Source organism: Eubalaena glacialis, chromosome 19 (assembly GCF_028564815.1).
Source record: "Eubalaena glacialis isolate mEubGla1 chromosome 19, mEubGla1.1.hap2.+ XY, whole genome shotgun sequence".
Taxonomy (NCBI): Eukaryota; Metazoa; Chordata; class Mammalia; order Artiodactyla; family Balaenidae; genus Eubalaena; species Eubalaena glacialis.
The window spans coordinates 54,404,915-54,426,721 of NC_083734.1; the positions used below are offsets into that span (position 1 = coordinate 54,404,915).

At 55.4% G+C, this 21,807-nt stretch overlaps 1 protein-coding gene and 1 pseudogene across 1 annotated transcript; one reads left to right on the forward strand and one right to left on the reverse strand.

The window, feature by feature from the left end:
- Nucleotides 1–4,915: 4,915 nt before the first annotated feature.
- LOC133080457 (transcription initiation factor TFIID subunit 13-like) lies at nt 4,916–5,281 on the reverse strand (annotated as a pseudogene).
- A 2,691-nt stretch (nt 5,282–7,972) lies between these two features.
- LOC133079978 (uncharacterized) lies at nt 7,973–13,845 on the forward strand. Its single transcript, XM_061175751.1, has 7 exons — nt 7,973–8,284; nt 9,967–10,050; nt 10,653–10,741; nt 11,187–11,372; nt 12,060–12,197; nt 12,434–12,626; nt 13,146–13,845. The coding sequence occupies exons 1-7, from the start codon at nt 8,083–8,085 to the stop codon at nt 13,430–13,432; spliced, it is 1,179 nt and encodes a 392-aa protein (XP_061031734.1). The 5' UTR covers nt 7,973–8,082; the 3' UTR covers nt 13,433–13,845.
- The last annotated feature ends 7,962 nt before the right edge of the window (nt 13,846–21,807 follow it).

Sequence of the window (21,807 nt, forward strand, 5' to 3'; positions counted from 1 at the left end):
TGCCCCTGTCCTCCCACTGCTCTGGGTAGGCCAGGGAAGGGGCTACCTCGGGGACCCCCAGCTTTCCCCGGCATCTGTTCCTCATCCACTCCCGCCCCCTCCTGCACAGGGCCCCACAGCCCGCCACGGTCAGAACTCCTGACGGGGCTCCCCGCCTCACACCACAGTGTCCGCACTGCCTGGGGGTCCCTGGGGTCAGGGGAAGTTGGGCCATGTGTCCCCCTCATCTTCCATTCAACTGGAATTACCGAGTGCTGTGGGCTGGGCTGGGCACACAGGACACCTCGAAGGCCAAGAGTGTCCCGTCCCTGCCTATAACCTGCGGTCAGTGACAAGAAGAGATCCTACCTGCGCCCCAGAAGGAGAGCCACCTCCCTCCCCTGCTGGACCAGGGTCAGGGAGCTTCCCGGAAGGAGCGTCTCAGCTGAGACAAGAAGACAGAGAAGGTGCTAACCAGGGACACGTGCTGCTGCCCGGGGGGGTTTCCGGGAAGAAGGAACAGCAGGTGCAAAGATGTCCGGGTGAGAAGGAGGCCAGTACATTCGGGGAAGCAGAAAGGCTGCAGCAGTGTGAGGGAGGTAGCTGCGAGGAGGATGCGACCAGGGAGGGGCCGCATCTGGGAGCGGGAGCCCAAGCTGGCTTGACCCAGGGCAGTGGCTATGGGGTGGGGTGGGGTGGGGTCTGCATGGAGGCAGGAGAGGACCCCATGACCTCCGGGGTGGCAGCTGGGGAGGGGGCTGGACTTGCCCTCTGAGAAGAGGGGGAGGGAAGGGGATCAGCTCAGTGACCTGGGGTGGGGAGGGGCAAGCAAGGCTGGCTGCACCAGGGGCTTCTGGCTTCTCATGCTGGGACCTGTGAACTGTCCCCAGCTCACCAACAGGATGACTCAGATCTCAGACACACACTCCAGGGACACACAGACACACACACATACACACAGGTACACAGGCATACATATGTATACACGGGTACACACACACACAGGCGCACACAAGTACCCACCCCCACACAAACACACACACGTGTACAGGCACACTTCATTTTATTGCGCTTCACAGACATTGCTTTTTTTTTTTTTTTTTTTTTTTTACCATATTGAAGGTTTGCAGCAACCCTGCATCAAGCAAGTCTATCGGCGCCATTTTTCCAAGAACATTTGCTCACTTTGTGTCTCTGTGTCACATTTTGGTAATTCTCCCTATATTTCAAAACTTCCACCAGCAAAAAGATTATGACTCACTGAAGGCTCAGATGATGGTTAGCAATTTTAGTAATAAAATATTTTTAATTAAGGTATATACATTGTTTTTAGACATAATGTTATTGCACACTTTTTAAAATCTTTTTACTTTTTCATATTTTATTCCTTATATTGATAGATTAAGAAAGTAAAATCTTCCTAAGTACTGATTCACAGATTATGCTTATAAGTGGCACACAAAACATTCAGTTTCACAAACAGTAATATCCAATGATCCCCTTAAATGCAATTTTAATCCTTACTTTAAATTCAGTGCAAGAAGAATACAATAAGCTAAATACACACAAAACCTGTATATGCTGAACTACAAAAGTGGTTTCCATAGCCACACATGGTCTTCACATTTCCACAATGAACAAGTACTAACAAATATGTTAATAAAACACTACCCCAAATGCTTATCCTGCCGTGAGCTTTTTCAGCAGTGCCATTCCTGCTACTGAAAGCACTTATTTTTTTTTAATAATTTTTGAATTTTACTTAATTTATTTTTTTATACAGCAGGTTCTTATTAGTCATCAATTTTATACACATCAGTGTATACATGTCAATCCCAATCGCCCAATTCATCACACCACCACCCCACAACCCCGCGGCTTTCCCCCGTTGGTGTCCATACGTTTGTTCTCTACATCTGTGTCTCAATTTCTGCCCTGCAAACCAGTTCATCTGTACCATTTTTCTAGGTTCCACATATACGCGTTAATATACGATATTTGTTTTTCTCTTTCTGACTTATTTCACTCTGTATGACAGTCTCTAGATCTATCCACGTCTCAGCAAATGACCCAATTTCGTTCCTTTTTATGGCTGAGTAATATTCCATTGTATATATGTACCACATCTTCTTTATCCATTCGTCTGTCGATGGGCATCTAGGTTGCTTCCATGACCTGGCTATTGTAAATAGTGCTGCATTGAACATTGGGGTGCATGTGTCTTTTTGAATTATGGTTTTCTCTGGGTATATGCCCAGTAGTGGGATTGCTGGGTCATATGGTAATTCTACTTTTAGTTTTCTAAGGAACCTCCATACTGTTCTCCATAGTGGCTGTATCAGTTTACATTCCCACCAACAGTGCAAGAGGGTTCCCTTTTCTCCACACCCTCTCCAGCATTTGTTGTTTGTAGATTTCCTGATGAAGCCCATTCTAACTGGTGTGAGGTGATACCTCATTGTAGTTTTGATTTGCATTTCTCTAATGATTAGTGATGTTGAGCAGCTTTTCATGTGCTTCTTGGCCATCTGTATGTCTTCTTTGGAGAAATGTCTATTTAGGTCCTCTGCCCATTTTTGGATTGGGTTGTTTGTATTTTTAATATTGAGCTGCATGAGCTGTTTATATATTTTGGAGATTAATCCTTTGTCCGTTGATTCGTTTGCAAATATTTTCTCGCATTCTGGGGGCTGTCTTTTCGTCTTGTTTATGGTTTCCTTTGCTGTGCAAAAGCTTTTAAGTTTCATTAGGTCCCATTTGTTTATTTTTGTTTTTATTTCCATTACTCTAGGAGGTGGATCAAAAAAGATCTTGCTGTGATTTATGTCAAAGAGTGTTCTTCCTATGTTTTCCTCTAAGAGTTTTATAGTGTCCGGTCTTACATTTAGGTCTCTAATCCATTTGGAGTTTATTTTTGTATATGGTGTTAGGGAGTGTTCTAATTTCATTCTTTTACATGTAGCTGTCCAGTTTTCCCAGCACCACTTATTGAAGAGACTGTCTTTTCTCCATTGTATATCCTTGCCTCCTTTGTCATAGATTAGTTGACCATAGGTGCGTGGGTTTACCTCTGGGCTTTCTATCTTGTTCCATTGATCTATGTTTCTGTTTTTGTGCCAGTATCATACTGTCTTGATTACTGTAGCTTTGTAGTATAGTCTGAAGTCAGGGAGTCTGATTCCTCCAGCTCCATTTTTTTCCCTCAAGACTGCTTTGGCTATTCGGGGTTTTTTGTGTCTCCATACAAATTTTAGGATTTTTTGTTCTAGTTCTGTAAAACATGTCATTGGTAATTTGATAGGGATTGCATTGAATCTGTAGATTGCTTTGGGTAGTATAGTCATTTTCACAATATTGATTCTTCCAATCCAAGAACATGGTATATCTCTCCATCTGTTGGTATCATCTTTAATTTCTTTAATCAGTGTCTTATAGTTTTCCGCATACAGGTCTTTTGTCTCCCTAGATAGGTTTATTCCTAGGCATTTTATTCTTTTTGTTGCAATGGTAAATGGGAGTGTTTCCTTAATTTCTCTTTCAGATTTTTCATCTTCAGTGTATAGGAATGCAAGAGATTTCTGTGCATTAATTTTGTATCCTGCAACTTTACCAAATTCATTGCTTAGCTCTAGTACTTTTCTGGTGGCATCTTTAGGATTCTCTATGTATAGTATCATGTCATCTGCAAACAGTGACAGTTTTACTTCTTCTTTTCCAATTTGTATTCCTTTTATTTTTCTTCTCTGATTGCCGAGGCTAGGACTTCCAAAACTATGTTGAATAATAGCGGTGAGAGTGGACATCCTTGTCATGTTCCTGATCTTAGAGGAAATGCTTTCAGTTTTTCACCATTGAGAATGATGTTTGCTGTGGGTTTGTCGTATATGGCCTTTATTATGTTGAGGTAGGTTCCCTCTATGCCCACTTTCTGGAGAGTTTTTATCATAAATGGGTGTTAAATTTTGTCAAAAGCTTTTTCTGCATCTATTGAGATGATTATATGGTTTTTATTCTTCAGTTTGTTAATATGGTGTATCACATTGATTGATTTGCATATATTGAAGAATCCTTGCATCCCTGGGATAAATCTCAGTTGATCATGGTGTATGATCCTTTTAATGTGTTGTTGGATTCTGTTTGCTAGTATTTTGTTGAGGATTTTTGCATTTATATTCATCAGTGATATTGGTCTGTAATTTTGAAAGCACTTATTTTTAGAAGCTTTAATTTGACCTGGGAAAATGAGTTCTCTTAAAACCTGACAAATAGTATAAGCCCCAAAGATTTTTAAATCAAATAAGTCTTCCAACACAGAAGCATTCATAGGAAACGTTTAGTTTCTCAAAAAATAAAAAATTAAAATTAAAAAAATCACTCTTGTTATCTAAAGAAAAGAGTATTAAAACAAATTATCTTAAGACAAATAAACACTCTTAAAAAAGGTTGTATTTTCTATCATTTTCTCCTTAAAAGAAACACAAACCAGTTCACTATCTTTTAATAACTTAAGACTACTGTAATCTAAAAACTTTAGAATACATGAAACACGTCTCAGCTATCAAAGGTACCATTTAGATTTCACATATTAAACAGCTACAGTACAGCCTTCAATGGCACAAGTACACCTAATACATAAATATTAATTCATCATTTAGATGGTCAAAAGTCAGAAGGAACTGAATGGTTTGCAAGGTACTTTGACTTACATGTGGTCACTAAAATCCAGTAAGTAATTCAAAGGATGGTAATATAATCACAGGCAATTAAAGGCTCAAATATCACTCTAAAATTGAAGACATGAAAATAAAGACTGAAAACTTTGTGGTTCTCTATCTTTCATTCACGTGGCTAGATATCAGAACCTTACTGTGGAAAATATAGTTATTAAATATGGTTTCCCCAGAAAATAATGAAGCTGCAGAAAGTACAAAATGTGTCACGATCCATAGTTTGCTTCATCAAATGCTCTTCTAGCTCGTTTCAGTTCTTCATTCATAGTAAACAAGTCTTTAACCCTAGCAAACTTTTTTCGGTCCTTTCGAATCAAGACGACGATATCTTCAACTTGTACCCGACCTTGTCTTCCAACTGACATTGCCTTGTGAGTCATTTCAGTGATGAACTCTATGACAAGGTCTTCAAGAATATCTACTGAGGATATTCTGGTCATCCCCAAACCCATACATCATACACCGTAATTCTTTAGAAAAAAGTCTCTTTCTTTTACCCTGTCCACCTTCTGCACCTCCTCCAATTTCTTCATTTCTTCCTCAAAGGTGGGGTCTTCTTTTTCACCTGCCATCCCAGCAGCCAGCCACCTCCAGGGCGCACCCCCCTCCCACGGAGCTGCTGTTGCACACTTAAAAGGCTCCAGTGTAGTGTAAGCATAACTTTTATATGCCCTGAGAAACCAAAAAATTTGTGTGACCCACTTTATTGCGATACTCACTTTATAGCAATGGTCTGGAACCCAACCCGCAACATCTCTGAGGTGTGCCTATACACTTACATAACAAATACTTATACACACAGTTACATATTCCCCCACGTGTGTGCACATGTAAATGCATACCTGTGCACGCATTCATGCGTGGACATATCAACATGCACGCACAAACTTATACACGTATACATGTACACATACATACATAGACACACATTCACACATGTGCATGTGCCTACACAACCCCCTGAGACCAAGCCTTGTTCAGAGGGTCTCCCGCCTTGATGAGACCTCAGAAACAGACCTCACTGGCCCAGGGAGAGTCCCCCCCTTCTCCCCTGATAGCCTGAGATTTCTGGTCCCCCCACACTGGAAGCCACCACTCGGTGAGGTGGGGATGGCCAGGTGCCCTGGGACAAGATAGGAGGTGATAAGCAGCCACCTGGCAGAAGCAATGTCCGCTGGGCCCAGCTTTCCCCAGGAAGAGCCCAGCTCTCTGGGGAAACAGCTCTGCTATGGGAGGAGGAAGGCCCAGTTTGGTGACCAGCTGTGTCACCTTGGTGGCATTCTTGGGTAGCCCCCAGAATGGCAGGTAGCCCCCTGCCCAGCCCCCCTCCCCCATGTTGCTGTGAGGATTAGCTGGGAGGCTGTAGGTGGGAAGGCTTGGCAAACTGTGAAGTGCCTGCAAACACAAGGCCACTCTGTGGTTCTGCCATGGCTGGGAGGTGCTTGGGGATCCAGCTGTTTGCCCCCTTCTCCCTGCTCCCCTGGGAGCCACCATCGCTCCCCAGTCTCTCCCTTCCTTCCCACAGAGGCCTCTGCTCCCCTCCCCCCACTTCCCAGCAGAAGGGCTGGAGCCAGACACTGAGATAAGGGGCTTGTTTTCTAAGGGCCCGGAATTCGGTGGAGATTGAGGGTCAGGGCCGGAGGGCACTGGCGCTGGAGAGGAGGGGGGGGCGGGGTTAGGGCATAGTGAGCCTTTCCTTGGGGCCCCAGACCCTATGGGGACTTGCAATTTCCACCCTTTCGGGATGGCTCTACAGGCACAGGGGGAGAGGTGGAGAGCTCCAGTTGTTGGGCTCTATCTCCACCCCTGCTCCCTTCTCTTTCAGGGCCTCAAACGTTGCAGCTGCCTCCTACCCCAATCCTTTGCCCATGCTGTTCTCTCTGCCCAGAACACTCTCCCCTCTGCCTTTGTCTGATTAACATCTTAATGTCTTCAAAGCTCAGCCCAATCACTGCTTCCTCCAGGAAGCCTGCCCTGATGCCTCAGCCAGGCCCAATGCAGCTTTTCCCAGCGCCAACAGGCAGCATCCTGTCCCCATCCCGAGGACCTGACCTCCAAGGGCAGGCTGCTTTGCTCTCCTTTATCCCCAGACCCAACCCGGAGCAGACACATGGCAAAAGTCCGATGAAGGTCAGTGTCTGAGAGTCCTCTTTGCTGAGGGGTGCCCTGATCAGAGCTGTGGGTGCCTCTTCTGGTGACCTTCAGCCCCTCAGGACCGACTTCCTCCCATGAGGAAGAGACATCTGTGGCCCACACTCTGGAAAGGGGAGCTGCTGAGTGGGGCTGGGCACTCAAAGGGAGGCCTGTCCTCCCGGGGTGAGGGAAGGTCACCCTGCAGGAGGCCCAGCCCAGGCTGAGTCAGGCTGCACCCCACAGCAGCACGAAGCCCCAGGGCCCTGACTGTGACCAGTACCACGATAAAGCAGCAGCAGTAAGAGAGCAAACACCCATACACAGTACTTACTACCAACCAGGCACCAGGGTCAGCATGAAAAACCTTAAGTCATCAAATCCTCAACAGCCCATTTTGCATTTAAGGAGACTGAGGCACGGAGAAGTTAATTGACTTGTCCAAAGCCACATACCTGGTAAGTTGGGACTTGAGTCAGTCGGGTCCTTTTACCACTACCTCGCATGGCCCTGGGTGGAGGCAGCCCACCCGTCAAGGGCCGGGGGTATGGAGGAGGGGGCTCTCCGTGCACCCCTCTAATTCCGCCTCCATCTGAAGTCGGACGCTCACTTGGGTTGCACCATCTTTGTGTCCCTCTGCCTGGCACCTAGACAATGCCTGACACCAGTGGGTGCTCAATAAATCTGTATGGAAAAAAGTAGATAATGGGAAGCTACTTTTTAGGGGCAACGTAACACAGTGGTTCAGAGCTGGACGCTCCTCGCCAAGTTCATTAGCTTTGTGCGTCTCAGCTTCCCTATCTGTAAAACGGGATGAAAAGAGTACTTGTCTCCTAAGAGCTGTTGAGAGGCTTTACTGCGTTAACACTTGTAAAGTGCCTGGGACAGTGCGGGGCACACGGTAAGAGGCACATGAGCGTCTGCTCTATAAAAACTTGCCTGGTCTCGGTTTCTTCTTGGGTAAGCAGAACCCTTCCTCTCCCTCATCCCTGGTTCGCGCGTCGCAGACCGCGACGAAGGTCGAACTACAACTCCCAGCGTGCCGCGGGGGCCCTCTCCCGGACTTGCGCAGTGCCGGCCGTGACGAAGGTCGAACTACAACTCCCAGCATGCCGCGGGGCCGGCCCGCCAGCCCAGGTCGGCCGCAGCCGAAGTTCGGGAAGTCCTGCCGCTCGGATCCCGCCGCTCCCGGTCGCGCTCACCGGGGAGGGCCGGGGCGGGGGAGCCGAGCGCTGCCCCCGCCATGCTCCGCAGACTGGCCCGGGCTGCGGCCCAGCAGCAGGGGGCCCTGTGGGCGCGGGGATCTGGGAGCCAGGCGGGGATCCCGACGCACGTGGTGGACCTGCGCAGCGACACGGTTACCAAGCCCGGGCCGGCCATGAGGCGCGCCATGGCCGAGGCGGTTGTGGGGGACGACGACTACGGCGAGGACCCCACCGTCCGCGGTGAGCCCGGCGTGCAGGCCGGGGCCGGGGGTCCTCGCGGCGACCCCACTGCGCTGTCCGTGGTGCTGGCGGGAGAGGTGGCCCGGGACTCGGGTGGCGGTTCAGCTGCAGGCTAGGCATTGCGCTTGGCGTCCTTGCGGCTCAGTCTGACGCATCACTCGAGAGCCTGTTAGAAATGTAGATTCTCGAGTCCCACACCGGACCTCCTGAGCCAGAATCTGCAGGTTAAAACAGGATCGCCGGGTGATTTGTGTGCTCATTAAAGTGTGGCCCCACTGCCCGATGAGATGGGTGTTATCTCATCTTGCAGAGGAGGGCTCTGAGCAGCTGAGCCAGGCACTCAAGTTCCCATACCGAGTAAATGGCAAAACAGGACTTGAACCCAGGTCTTCTCACTCTAGAACCGTTAGCTGTTGTCCTGCACCCACCACCTTCCCACATGAAGACAAAGAGAAAACCCATCTAGAAAAGGGGATTCTCCACAGGCTGCCCCCCCCCCCCACCGAAGAGTGAGTTCTAAAAACCTAGGGAGTGTTTTCAAGATGGTGACTGGTGCCACCACCCTGGGTTGAGAGTTGCTGCCTTAGTGAGCCATTGCTATTGCTGGAGTGTGTACAACCGTCAGCTGTGCCAGGGGCAAGCCTGAGGGTTACCATTTGAGCCCTGAGGGCCTGGATGTGGGGTCAGGTGGTGATGGGGCTGATCATGCATCCAGCAGACACCCACTTCTGCCTGGAACTGCAAAGATGCTGACCCACTGCTCAGCAGGCAGCCTGATGCATACACAGTCATTCCCACTGAGGTGAGGGAGGTGCTGGGGTTAACGTGCATCCACAGAGTGCCTTGGGGACTGGCGGGTGGGGACACGGGACTCACAGGAAATGGGGACTTTGTGGAGGAACCTCTTAAAAGATGAGTGAAGTGCTCCACCCCCAACCCTGGGCAGGGAAGGGAGTGCTGGCTCACCGGGCAGGGGAACTGCAAAGGCAGAAGCATAGTGGTGCAAAAGGTGTTTGGGATACAGATGGGGAATGGGGCCGGAGTGGGTGTGTAGGATGGGGAATGGGGCCGGAGTGGGTGTGTAGGATGGGGAATGGGGCCGGAGTGGGTGTGTAGGAGAGCATTACTGTCCCTGGAGGGGAGGCAGAAGGCAGATCCCACCGGTCTTGAATGTCACGGCAAAGGCTTCATACTGTATGCCACAGGCAGAGGGGAGCCACAGTGAGCTTTAAAGCAGGAGCCGGAAGCCCCGCCCCCTCCAGCCCCCCAGAGTCTCTTTCTGAGGGCTCCAGTCCTTCTGTTCTGGGAGAGGAAGTCAGCAGAGAAACCGCAGGGCCCCACCTGCAAGGGACTGATGGGAAAGGAAGTGAGACAGGTGTGAGGTCTGGGTGGGACCGGAGGGTTCAAACCACAGAGTTTCAGTGTCGGGGGGAGAACATGGCCCAGGAGGAGGCGGGGCACAGAGGGTCGACTGAGGGGCCCCTGGACCCAGATGTGCAGCCACCAAGACCACAGGCTGCAGCTGGCAGACCAGGGCTGGCGTCCTGCTTGGCTACTCACCACAGCCTTGGGCAAGGTGCCCTCATCCGGACAAAGGGCTCATGGGGTCCGGCAAGGAGAGGAATTTGAAAAGTGCCATTGTTGATGGGCCCCACCCCCACCCCCATCCCTTCCCACCTCAGAGCTGCAGGCCACGGCTGCGGAGCTGCTCGGGGTGGAGCGGACCCTGTTCGTGCCCACAAACACCATGGCCAACCTCATCTCTGGTGAGCGCGGGGCGACTTCCATTTGCCCTCCAGGCCCTCCCTCCATGCTTCTCCCTTTTGTGCTGGGGGCTGTGACAACGTCAGTGGGGCTCCGAGCCATCTGGAACCTGTAACCACACCCTCCTCTCACCCCTTCCTGCCTGGGAGTCCTGCACTGAACTTTGTGACTTCCCAGCATGCTGCCACACCTTTGTAAATTGTCCCTTTATCAAATACTCCGGATTCCCAGGGTGCGTGTGCCCTCTGTTTCCTGCTAGGGCCTGACTGATGCCCGTGCCCTGGGCTGCCTATCCCGCAAAGAGCAGCATCATGGCTGGCCTCCCCACGCAGGAGATACCCTGCAGGTGGGCTGCAGGGCACAGGGGTGTAGGGTGTGCAGCGCCCTATGATCCACAGGGTCACCGTCTTAGACTTGTGGACTTAGTGGGATGGTTTTCCAGCACATGGCAGGAAGGTGTCTTGAAGGGGCGCTCTTTCCTAATTGGCATAAGGCACTTGGGAGCTAGCTGTGGCCTTGGGGGTCAGTCCGGCTGAGCTGGTTGGGGACAGATGGGCCCCATGGGACTCGGTGCCAACACTGTCCCCCACCCCATCTACCTTAGTGATGTGTCACTGCCAGCGCCGGGGCTCCCAGCTCCTCCTTGGGCAGGAATGCCACCTCCACGTCTATGAGCAGGGCGGGGTGGCTCAGGTAAGGACCCAGAACCTCTCACCTGGGGCCAGCACAGGATGCTCAGCACTCGTGGAGAGAACCTGCCTCCCAGGCACCAAGTTGGGACCTGCAGAGGGAGAAATGGTGGCCTCTCCAGGGAAGGCAGTAAGGAGAGCCATTCCCAGATTGACCACACAGTGGCAGGCTCGGCTCAGGCCAGCCGGTTTGCTGGCTGTGCTTGGCACCCTGCTGCCCCCTAGTGGGAACCCAGAGCACTGGGCACTCAGGGAGGAGGGACCGCAACCTCTCAAGCAAACATGGTGCCTTCAGTCCTCCCCCACCCTTAGAGCTGGGATGTCTATGCCCACGTCCACAGCACAGGGGGAAGGCTCCACGGCCCAGAGCTGGGGAGGAGCAGACAGGACAGGGGTAGGAGGTGCTGCTGGACCCCTGGACCTTATCCTCTGCACGCCCATACCTGCAGATCGCTGGGGTGCACTCCCACCCCCTCCCAGACCTGCCCCATGGCACCCTGGACCTGGCTGAGCTGGAGAGGCTGGTCACACGGAGCCTTGGGAGCCGCTACCACCCAGTCTGTGAGCTCATCTGCCTGGAGAACACCCACAGCAGCTCAGGGGGCCGGGTCCTCCCCATCGAATACCTACGCCAGGTAGGCCTGGCCCCGCCACTGTGCCACCACTAGCCAGCTGCTGGTTTTCTGTCCCTCAGGCCCCTCTCCTGGGGTTTAGTCCCCTCTGATACCTGCCTGGGTGCCCATCAGTGGCCAGAACTGCTGTGGGAGACATGGGTGCTGTTCTAGGCACAGATGCAAAGGGAATTATTGCCCCAGTGCCCAAGCTTTCCTCCAAAGAGCAGAGACCCAGTCCTCAGGGAGGCGAGTCCCCAAGCGGCACCACCTTGGTCTGGTCTTAGGGCCAGGGTGCGAGGGCTGGGCTCTGCTGCTCTCCCCTGCGAGAACTTGAGCGCTAACTAACCCTCCAGGCCTATTCCTCACCTGGGAAACGGGACTGAGGGCATCCTTCCAATAGGGCTGTGGCGAGGCTTAGGTAAGATGAGGCATTCATCGCTTGGCCGGCAGTGAGCCCGCCATAAACAGGAGATAAAACCCTTATCATCGACCCCCTTTCACAGAGGACAGCCTCAGGCTCAGGCCCAGAGTGACTGCTCGGGTTCCAGATGGCCAAGCTTGTCACCAACCAGCTCTCCCGACTCAAACCCCTCATGCTTCCTCAAGGACACAAGCCCAATGACCCTCCAGTGATCTTCTGGAGACCCATCCTCCCTCTGCCCCTCCCCCCAGCCTGGCCCTCTGACCCCTCCTGCCTCTCACCCCCAGGTGCACCTGCTGGCCCGGAGCTATAGGGTCCGGGTTCACCTGGATGGGGCCCGGTTGATGAACGCCGCGGTGGCTCTGTGCGTGCCCCCCGCCCGCATCGTGGAGTACTGCGATTCTGTGTCTCTCTGTTTCTCCAAGGTAGGGAAGCCGCTGGGCCGCCCCCGACACAGGCGGGTAGAGGTGCCCACCGCAAGAGGCCGAGTTGGGTCCCCGAGCTCCTATGTTGGCAGCCGCTCACGCTGGGCCCCTCTAACCCCCTCCCCTGATGAGGCCACAGTGTCGCCCATCCCTGTCCCTTTTGCCCCCTCCAGAGCCCCGAGGACAGAGATGCACACCCATGGGCAGGCAGACAGGACTCTCCTCTCTTCCCCCAGGGCCTCGGCGCACCAGTGGGGGCCCTGGTTGGGGGACCCAAGGACTTCACTGAAGAAGCCTGGCGCCTCCGGAAAGCCCTGGGTGGGGGGATGCGCCAGGCGGGGGTGCTGGCTGCAGCTGCCCTGGTGGGACTGACTGACGCTGAGGAGGTGCTGCTGAAGGACCACCAGAACGCCCAGAGGTTTGCCAAAGGTGCCTGGACACCCCCCACTTCCCTTTGGTCCCAGGGGTGTGCCTTGGAGGTCCCCTGTAGCAGGGCCCAAACCCCCAGCAGGTGTGCATCCCTCCAACTCTAGAAGGTGAAAGTTAGCCGCTGAGCCAGCAGGGGTGGGACCCAGGTGGTCTGTGCTTTACCAGACCACAACCCGTGCAGGGCCTAAACCAGTAGGCACCCAGTGGGTGTCAGTAATTTTCTGCAGGATCCAGCAGAATGTAGCCTTTAACTTGGGTTGAGTCCTCACAACAACCCCACGATGTCCCCACTTTACAGATGAGGAAACCTAGACCCCAAGAGGTTAACGGATTTGTCCAAGGTCACGGAGCTGAAAAGTAGCAGAGCCAAGCCTGCCCATGTTAGGACTAAGACTCCCTCTTTTCCTCCCACTACGGTTGGGCTGCCCTCTGCCTTTCCTGGGGTGACACGGCTGGAGTGGTAGGGATAGTGGTGGGGTACTGGGGTCGGGCTCCACTTACCACAGGACCTGGGCTCAGGGCTCCAGGAACTGGCATCCCCTGTCTGCTCCGTGGATCTCACCACCGTGGAGACGAACATGGTGATGGTGCGGGTGGATGGGCTGCCGCCCAAGGAGCTGTGCCAGCGCCTGCAGACCGTGAGCGCTGACGAGGTGGCCCAGACTGGCCGCGCGGTGCGCGTGCTGCTGCTTCCCTGGACGGAGCGGTCAGTGCGAGCCGTGTGGCACCGCGACGTCTCTGCGCAGGACACCGAGCTGGCGCTGGGGAAGTGGGCGTTCGTGCTGAGGGCCCTGGGGATGGGGTGACGGACCCTGTGCCCTGGCTGGGATGGAGGGAGGCGGGGAGTGGAGGTGTCCCCAGGGGGTGGGTGGGAGGAGAGGCAGTGAAACAACACCCCTGTCATCCGCTGGTCTCCTTGGACCCCTTCACTTCCATGACACATGGGGCGAGGCCTTCCACCTGTTCATCCAGCAAACCTCGCGTGCCCCTGTGTCCGGGACAGGGGCCCAAGCATGCAGGGACAGGTGGGACCCCATGGCTCTCCCAGCACAGCCCAGGAGGCAGCCACATGGCTCATGAGAGCATCTTGGGGACCTCAAGATGGAGGAAGTGTGAGAGGACACAGAAATGGACACTGGTATTGGGTGGCCTGGTAGGGGGCTGGGGCTTTACCTTGCAGTCATCTAGTCCGTATTTACCTTTTTAAACAATAAAATTTTTTTGCTTATGAAATAATATGTCATTGCTGCACATAATTTGGGACAGGATCTCCTTTCCAGCAACTCCTGGGGTAATTTAATTTAGGCAGACTCAGTGGTTAAGACCACCCTCCTGCTGAGGTTAACGAGAAGACCTGGACAAAATATATATTTAAAAACCACCTAAGAATAACCCCTGTTAATATTTTTGCATATTTCATTCTGGATATATACGTATGTATGTATATATATGAATCTGTGAATGTGTGTGCGGATTTTTTTAAATAGGGGAGACAGGCCATCACATCAGTGCTTTAGGAAGCCCTTGGTAGGAATCACAGCAGGAGGACTAGCTTTGTGAGGGTAGAGGATGACTTCAGTTTAAGAGTGTTGTTTTAGCCCCGGTGCACAAGTAGTGAGAAGTGGCCGGAAGCGTAGGCATGGTGCTCAGGAGAGGGCCTGGGCTGGAGGCATGATGGTGAACGTGAGCAACGCGAGGAGGGAAGGCATCTGGTAGGCCAAAGAGGCCTGAAGCTGAGGACCCTCCTTCTTTGCCTCCCTCATTTTTTTAAAAAACATTTATTTATTTATTTATATTGTTTTGCTATACTGCACGGCACGTGGGATCTTAGTTCCCTGACCAGGGACCGAACCCGGGCCCCCTGCAGTGGAAGTGCAGAGTCTTAACCACTGGACCACCAGGGAAGTCCCTACCTCCTTCCCTTAGAAGAATCTAGATCTATGTATACTCTGGGAGATGCAGCTTCTGGGGTTCCCCAAGGCCCCAGAACCACTCTCCTGTGCTTGAGGAGGTGACAGTAATACAGAGAATCAAAAGAAAGCCAGCAACTCTAAACCTCTGCAGTGTCTCCTGCCCTGCAAAATATATACTGTAGTCATTATCCATTGCTTGGTAACAGATTACCTCCAAACAGCAATAATCCTTCATTATTTCTCATAGTTTCTGTGGTCCAGGAATTAGGGAGAGGCTTAGCTGAGCAGTTCTGGGAGTTCTTGGAGCTACTCAGGAAGTTGCAGTCAAGACCCTGCCTGCCAATGCAGGGCACACGGGTTCGAGCCCTCGTCCGGGAAGATCCCACATGCCGCGGAGCAACTAAGCCCATGCGCCACAACTACTGAGCCTGCGCTCTAGAGCCAGCGAGCCACAACTACTGAAGCCCGCACGCCTAGAGCCCGTGCTCCGCAACAAGAGAAGCCACCGCAATGAGAAGCCCGCGCACCGCAATGAAGAGTAGCTCCCGCTCACCATAACTAGAGAAAGCCCGCACGCGGCAACGAAGACCCAACGCAGACAAAAATTAATTAATTAATTACTTTAAAAAAAAAAAAAAAAGACCTGGGCTAGGAGCTAGAGCGAACGTGAAACACCCACTGTGGACTTTGGCCAATCAGAGACTGAGGCTTGCCTGGGCTGGCCTCACTGAGTCATGGACAGGTCTGTTCTAGAAGCAGGGGAGGGGCAAGTGCCCCTTCCCCCCACCCTCAGGGAGTTCTAGGATCCCAGGGCCACCCATGTGTGTCTGTTCCAGTGTCCATGCCTGGAGCCCCAGCCTGTCTGCCGTCAGAGAGGCCCAGGGTTAAACTCTCCCACACCCCAACCCCCAGCAAACCCACACGAGAAGCCCTGTGTGAGAGGAGGGAGAGGTCAGGTAAGAGCCTCCCAAGCTGAGAGGACCTGCCCACAAAGCCAGACCCTGGATCCAACATGAGGCTCCAGGAGTCATCCCTGCCTGCGCTGACCAGAAATAAGAAGGAGCTCATTGCGTCTGCCAAAGATGACTCTGGACGGACGGACACACAGACCACACAGGATGTCTCTGGATGGATAGACAGACAGACACATAGGATGTCTCTGGATGGGCACACACACACACACACACACAGCTGGTAACAGGGTTTCCCCTGCACTGTTTGTAAGCCATGGGCATGTATTATCTATTCTGAAAAGTTTTAAGAGAGTAAAGGTCTAACTGCACACAGAACGAGCTGATTTATTTAAGGACAAATTGGCACAATGTTAAATGCTTAAAACACCAGTAGGAAGGGAGGCCCCCACTTAACCCCCAAGCTCTTTGTCCCTCAGTGGGACTCCCTTGATGCCCCCAGGGCTTCCTGTAACTTCCCAAGCAATAAAGGGAGACTGGGGGAGGGGGAAGACCAAGGCACAAGAGAGGCCGCTATGGACGCCCCAGCATGCACCCCAGACTCAGGAGGGCCCTGAACCTGAAACAAAAGGCAAGGAGGGCTTCAGGTACTGCCCAGCATGGGAGGAGAGGAGCCTCAGGCTCCCTAGACCACGATGACTGGCGTGGGCTGGCCGACCACCTTCCTGTCTGTCTGGCCCTCGGAGGAGCCCCAGGCCTGGGTCTGCCTCCATTCAATAAGCCTGCAGTCAAAGTTCCAGGCTCTGGCCTCTGCCACCCTGGGTGGCCCCCGCCCCTCCTGGCTGAGAAGCCCCTCCCTCTCCACCCTGGCATGGCTCCCCCGCCCCATAGGACTTCCACACCTGCTTGTGCAGGGGCCCACACGGCCCTGGCAATCACAGACATCCCCCAGGGCGCTGCAGACGAGGCTGGGGTCCTGGAGCGCCGGCCCCTCAGCAGGAGCAGCGGCACCGGGACAGGGACGGAGGCCTGAAAACAAGGGGGAACAAAGGGCTGTCCAGCCCCCTCAGCTCCCCCTGCACCTGCAAATCCAAGGGGCCCCCCAGCGCTCAGTCTCCTCCCCGGCAACGCCTGCCCTGGGGAGGAGCGGGGAGAGGGCGGAAGAGAGGCCTGCATGGGCACGGGCTCTGCCATCTGCTCTGGGGTGATCTGGGCCTACGTCTCCCTTCTGTAAAATGGGTGAGTGGTAACTGCTGTGAAGGGTGATTGGGAGACTGGACGAGCAGAGCAGACGAGCGGGCAGCACTCAGCACGGCGCCTGGCACGGCGGGTGTCTGCCGGATACCTGCTTCTCTCTCGAACTGCCCCCTCCTGAGGACCAGGGTAGCTTTTCCGCCTGACTCAGGTCCCTAGGAATGGGGGCAGCTGTGGCACACCAGGACTGATAGGGAGGGGCGAGCGCAGGCCACGGCCTCAAGAGGCCAGGAGACCCGCTGACCACCCAGGAGCCTGCAGCACCCTCACGCGACCACCCCAAGCCGGCCCTCGGCCCTTTGCTGCTGCTTCTTTCTGGGACTCAACCTTTCTCACCTCTAAGAGGAGGCTAAACCACTTAGGCCCTAAAGAAACAACAGAGCAGAGGAGCCCCCCAAACATCAAGCAAGAGAAGTCTGGATTCTCAGCTCGGCTCCCAGCCCCCTGCTCACCCCGAGGCCCCCCCTCCCGGCCAGGACTCCAGCCAGGCCTTCAGAACCGAGCTCCCAGCCTCCTTCCCGGGGCCTCTCAGGGCCGGGCTCTGACCACCCAGTCTCAGGAGATGCACAGGGAAACCGAGCCCCTCTCCCATGACCTGCCTGCCTGGGACTCAGATGACCACAGAGTGGGGGGCGCCCGGCTGCCGGCTCAGGCTGAGGGCTCGGGCGCCGTGAGCAGGAGCACGCCGCGGAGTGCCTCTGAGGGACACGAGCCCCAGGCCAGGGCCGCAGACCAGCCCGAGCTGATGCGATGTCCTGCACGTGCCGGGGGCCGTCCCGGCGGGCCGTCTCAGCAAAGGCCAGGTGGGAGGAGCTGATGTAGGTGCTGACCCCTGCCAGGGTCAGGGCGCCTGGGGGAGGGGGTGCGGAGTGACCACTCAGCGCGTCTGCCTGCTGGGGGCGCCTGCCCTGCCTGGGCCCCTGGCCAAGGTGGGTGTGCAGACACAGCCTCGGAAGCTTCTGCCCACTGGCCTCTGGGGAAAATGGAGGCTCCGATTCAGTCCTCAAACCTCAGGACCTCACTCCACAAAACCGCCTTGCAAACAGCACAACCTATACCCCCAATACATGGTCCCTACTCACATACCTGCTTCCACATATCCAGCACCCCCCCATACCCCCTGGAGTTCCCAACACACACACACACACACACACACACACACACACACACACGTACATGGCCAGTGACCTGTACTGGCAGCCGGGAAGGGTGGGGGTAGCTCTGGAGCTCTGATCAGGCATCCTGAGTCAGGCCCCTGACCTGCACTTCCGTCCCCTGTTCCTCACAGCTCCCCCTCCCCACTTTACTGGGCCCCAGCCTCCCCTCCTGGCCCTAGCTCAGTGTACCTCCTTCCAGAGGCCCTCTCCCCTCCCCAGGTCTGAGTTTCAGCCCCTTCCTATAACTCCTGTTATAACCTCTGTCCTTCACCAGACGAGGATGCCCTCCTCCTCCGACCCTGCATCTCTGCACAGTCAAAGGAAGAAGACTGGCTTTGCACACAGTGCCTGGTGACCCTGGAGGGTCAGGGGCACTGGGACATCTGCCTGTCCACCCAGGCTCAGAGGGACCAGCCCAGAGAGTCAGCCCCTGTCCCACAGCTGCAGGCTGACGTCAGGGCCTGCCCTTGGTGCCAGCTGTAGGGGATGTACGGTGCTCCCTCTGGACACTGCCCAGCCACAGCAAGAGGCTGACCAGAGCTGACCTTCAGGGCCAGGTCTGGATCTCACTGGGACCCAGAGAAGGGACAGAGCCCTGGGTGATGGCTGTGGAACTCATCACCCCAGGCCCTGTCCGCCCCCGACCCCCTAGCTCAGGACCCAGCCAGTGTCATCCTGGAGCTCTCTGTGTCCCTCCCTCTTCTTGCAGTGATAATGGTGATGGGGGGTGTTGGGGGTGATCTGGGCTCACACAGGTCCCCTTGGTGTGACATTCCTGTCTCGGAGCCCCCAGAGCTGGTGCATCTGCCAGCACGGGCCTCACCCGGGCCACCTGTGCAGGCCCCTGACAGTGATGTCAGATGATCCATTTCCACCGGATACCCGCCATGCAAGGAAAGCAGAGGCGCAGCCAGTCTGGCCTCTGAGCAGTGGAGCAGACAGGGTGTGCTTGGAACCAGGCCCGCTGCCGGCCCTCTCTCGGGGCCAGCGGAGCGCCCCCTACCAGCTGCCTCCAGACGCTCCCTCCGCCCCCTGGCCAGTGCCTTGGCTCCAAGCACAACACCCATTCGATACAAATTCCTCCTGCTTTCATTCTCTAAACCAAACACCCAGGCTGCTGGTCCCCCTGGCAACTGGCACCTACTCCCTCCTGACCAAGGCCTCCCAAAGGGCCCAGCAGCCCCTGGGGAGGACGCAGGCCTGCCCAGGCAGGAGCCCCAGGCCGGTGTGTTCTGGTCCTCGTGCCACAGCCCTGACAGTGGAGCTGGCCCAGGACACCAGACTCGGCTCAGGGCTGGCCCTGGATGGGAGGGGTCACTGAGGACTGACCCTGAGGAGCCTCCAACCCACGGTCAACAACAGCCAGCCTTGGGCAGCTGGGGACAGCGGGTGGGTGGCTGGCTGGGGCAGACAGCACCAAAAGGCAGTGAAGAGGACTCCAGGACAAGCTTCCTGCCGAGCTCAGGGAATCCTCGGACATCTCAGCAGGAAGATGCGACCCCAGTGCCTGCGATGCTGTGTCCCTGAGGGAGGGCTCGGCCCAGAGCCTGTGGGCTAGATGTACGCCAGCTCATGCACTGTTACTAGGTGCAGTCCAGGCCTGGCCTGGGGTCATTGCCAAGGACTCCAAGGTCCCGTCTCACCCTGTCTGGCCTATGCCAAGCCCCCCTGCCTGCATTGCCCCCTCACCAGGGTGATCTGGGAAGAAGAGGGAACAGGTGCGGGTTGGTCCCCCACCCCTCGTGCAGGTCCAGCGGGGCAGTTCCTGGGACCCCTCAGAGATCCTCGCTCCTCCTGTGCCTGGAAGCTCAACCCTGGGGCTCCCTGGCCCCAGTCCCTGGCTCTGGGCTCACAATCAGCATCCCTGCCCCTATAGAGGCCCCAGTGCCACCCAGGGCACCCCCGCCTGCTGCAGCTCAACAGCCAGGGTGGGCCCAGGCTCAGAGCAGCGGGGGTGGGGGCGTAGGGGATGGGGCAGCAGGAGGGGCAGCACCCCACTGCCAGGAGCTGTGGCCCTCACAGCCCCCAGACTCACCCCCCAACAAGAAGTGCCAGCCCGTGCAGAGCAGCAGAGGGATGCTTGGGCCAGGGAGCTGAGGAGGCCACAGATCCGGCCGCACACGATAAGGACAAGGCTCAGGGGCAGGACCACCATGAGGGCTCGGTGCAGCGCTGCCGGGAGAGGGGGTTCAGGGAGCAGGAGGGGAGCCGGGCCGGCCCCCCAAGGAAAGCCCAGCTGAGTACTTCAGAGCCTTGTCTGCCTGGAGGTCCTCCTTCGTAGGACGCTCGGGACTGTCTTGGCCTTGGCCGAAGGAGGAGCTGGACCATCCGATTCCCTCTGATGTCTCCACGGTAACCACCTGACCCTCCCAGGGGCCAACCCCTTGTCCTGGCACAGCCTTCCTGAGGCCCAGGGTGAGGGAGGCTTCCCAGTACCCTCCCCAACCTCCCAGGCTTCTCTGGGGCAGCAGAGACGTGCCCCCAACTCACCAGGTGGGAGATGCCCACCGGGTAGACCCATTTGGAAACATAAAGGAGAGTCAAGAAGGGGCATAGGGAGGGCAGGACAGGCTGGGGGTCGGGCGCCTGTGGTCACAAGCCAATAGCAGAGCATGGGGGCTGAGGCCAGTCATGGGGGGTTTTCAGATGCATATGGCAATGTCCTCTGGGCAACACAGGGTCCAGGTGGAAGCAGTTCTGTGGGTCTAGGATGAGGGGGTTCTGAGCCTTGCCTGGAGATTAAGGAAGGATGGGGGATGATTCCCATCCCAGCACTCACAGATGAGGCGCTGCACCAAGGTGGAGGCACCCAGGCTCTCGCTGGCAAAGGGGTCAATCAGGGGGATGCAGCTGTTCTGCCCTAAAAAGCAGAAAGAACACAAAGCCTGGTGGGCTGGACCCACCCTGTACTTCTCAGAGATAGGTGGCCTGCAGGTTCTCACCCCCGACCAGAGCCGAGGGCCCCGAGACGTGGCCACAGGGCCCCATCAGGTTCTCTCCTGCCACTTGGAGTTGGGGCCCCAAACGGGTTTGGACGGCTCAAGACCTTTTGTTTGTTTATCTAATGTACAAATAAGACCTACATGGATGCCTGTCGAAAAGTTTCAAACACTGCAGAGAGGCTGCCCTCGGGCCTCCTTTGGGCCTGCTCACACGTGGAAGCCAGGCTTTGCCTGCACAAGAAAGGGGCTCTCTGACTCTCGCACACACGGGCACACACGCGTGCACACACACGCAAGTCGGGAGAGCCTTGGAGCCTTAGGCTGCCTGTGGGGTGGTTGAATAAACTGCGCTGTCCTTCCTCCCCGGCAGCTCCGAGGAAGGCACTGTGTCACACACGCACACACACTGACCTTGCTCACATACACGTGCACACGCATTTACTCACGCTCACGCACATCCCTGCCACCGTGTGCACGTCCTGTGCAGGGGAAGCCCCCCAGGCTGGCCCCAGCTTGGTGAGGCCCACAGCTGGGGAGCGTGTGGAAGCCCGCTGCCTCCCCCCACCCCTCGCCGAGGAAAGCCCTCCCCGCTCCTGCTCAGGTCTGAAGCCATGCGGCGTTCCGGTTTTCCGCCCTGTGTGTCAGGCCATCGGGGGTATGGGAACAGGGGCTCTGTGCCACAGCCCTGGCTGTGCCTGACAGGGACCGGGGCTAACGGGGTGACCAGACCGAGCCCTGGACGGTAATAAAGAAACAACTCCCAGTCACTGGGATGAGGAACCGTGGCCTTGCCAGGGCTCCAGCTCCCCACACCTGGGCCTCCCTCCCGCACACTGGCTCCCAGCTCAACCCCAGGGCCCCTGCAGATGAGTGACAAGAATAGCAGCTGAGCACCCCTGGGTGCTGGGCCTGCCCGTGTCGCCCCTCCCTCATTCCTCCCACCCCGAGCCCTGCATCCCGAGAGGCATCATTTTCTCCCCATCTGACAGATCAGAACTTGGAGG

What these genes read in the sequence shown, in the direction of transcription:
- LOC133079978 (XM_061175751.1), top strand. Translation starts at nt 8,083, where the DNA reads ATGCTCCGCAGACTGGCCCGGGCTGCGGCCCAGCAGCAGGGGGCCCTG. An exon ending in AGCAGGGCGGGGTGGCTCAG is followed by an intron (nt 10,742 to 11,186) that starts GTAAGGACCCAG and finishes CCATACCTGCAG; the next exon opens with ATCGCTGGGGTGCACTCCCA. An exon ending in CGCCCAGAGGTTTGCCAAAG is followed by an intron (nt 12,627 to 13,145) that starts GTGCCTGGACAC and finishes ACCTGGGCTCAG; the next exon opens with GGCTCCAGGAACTGGCATCC.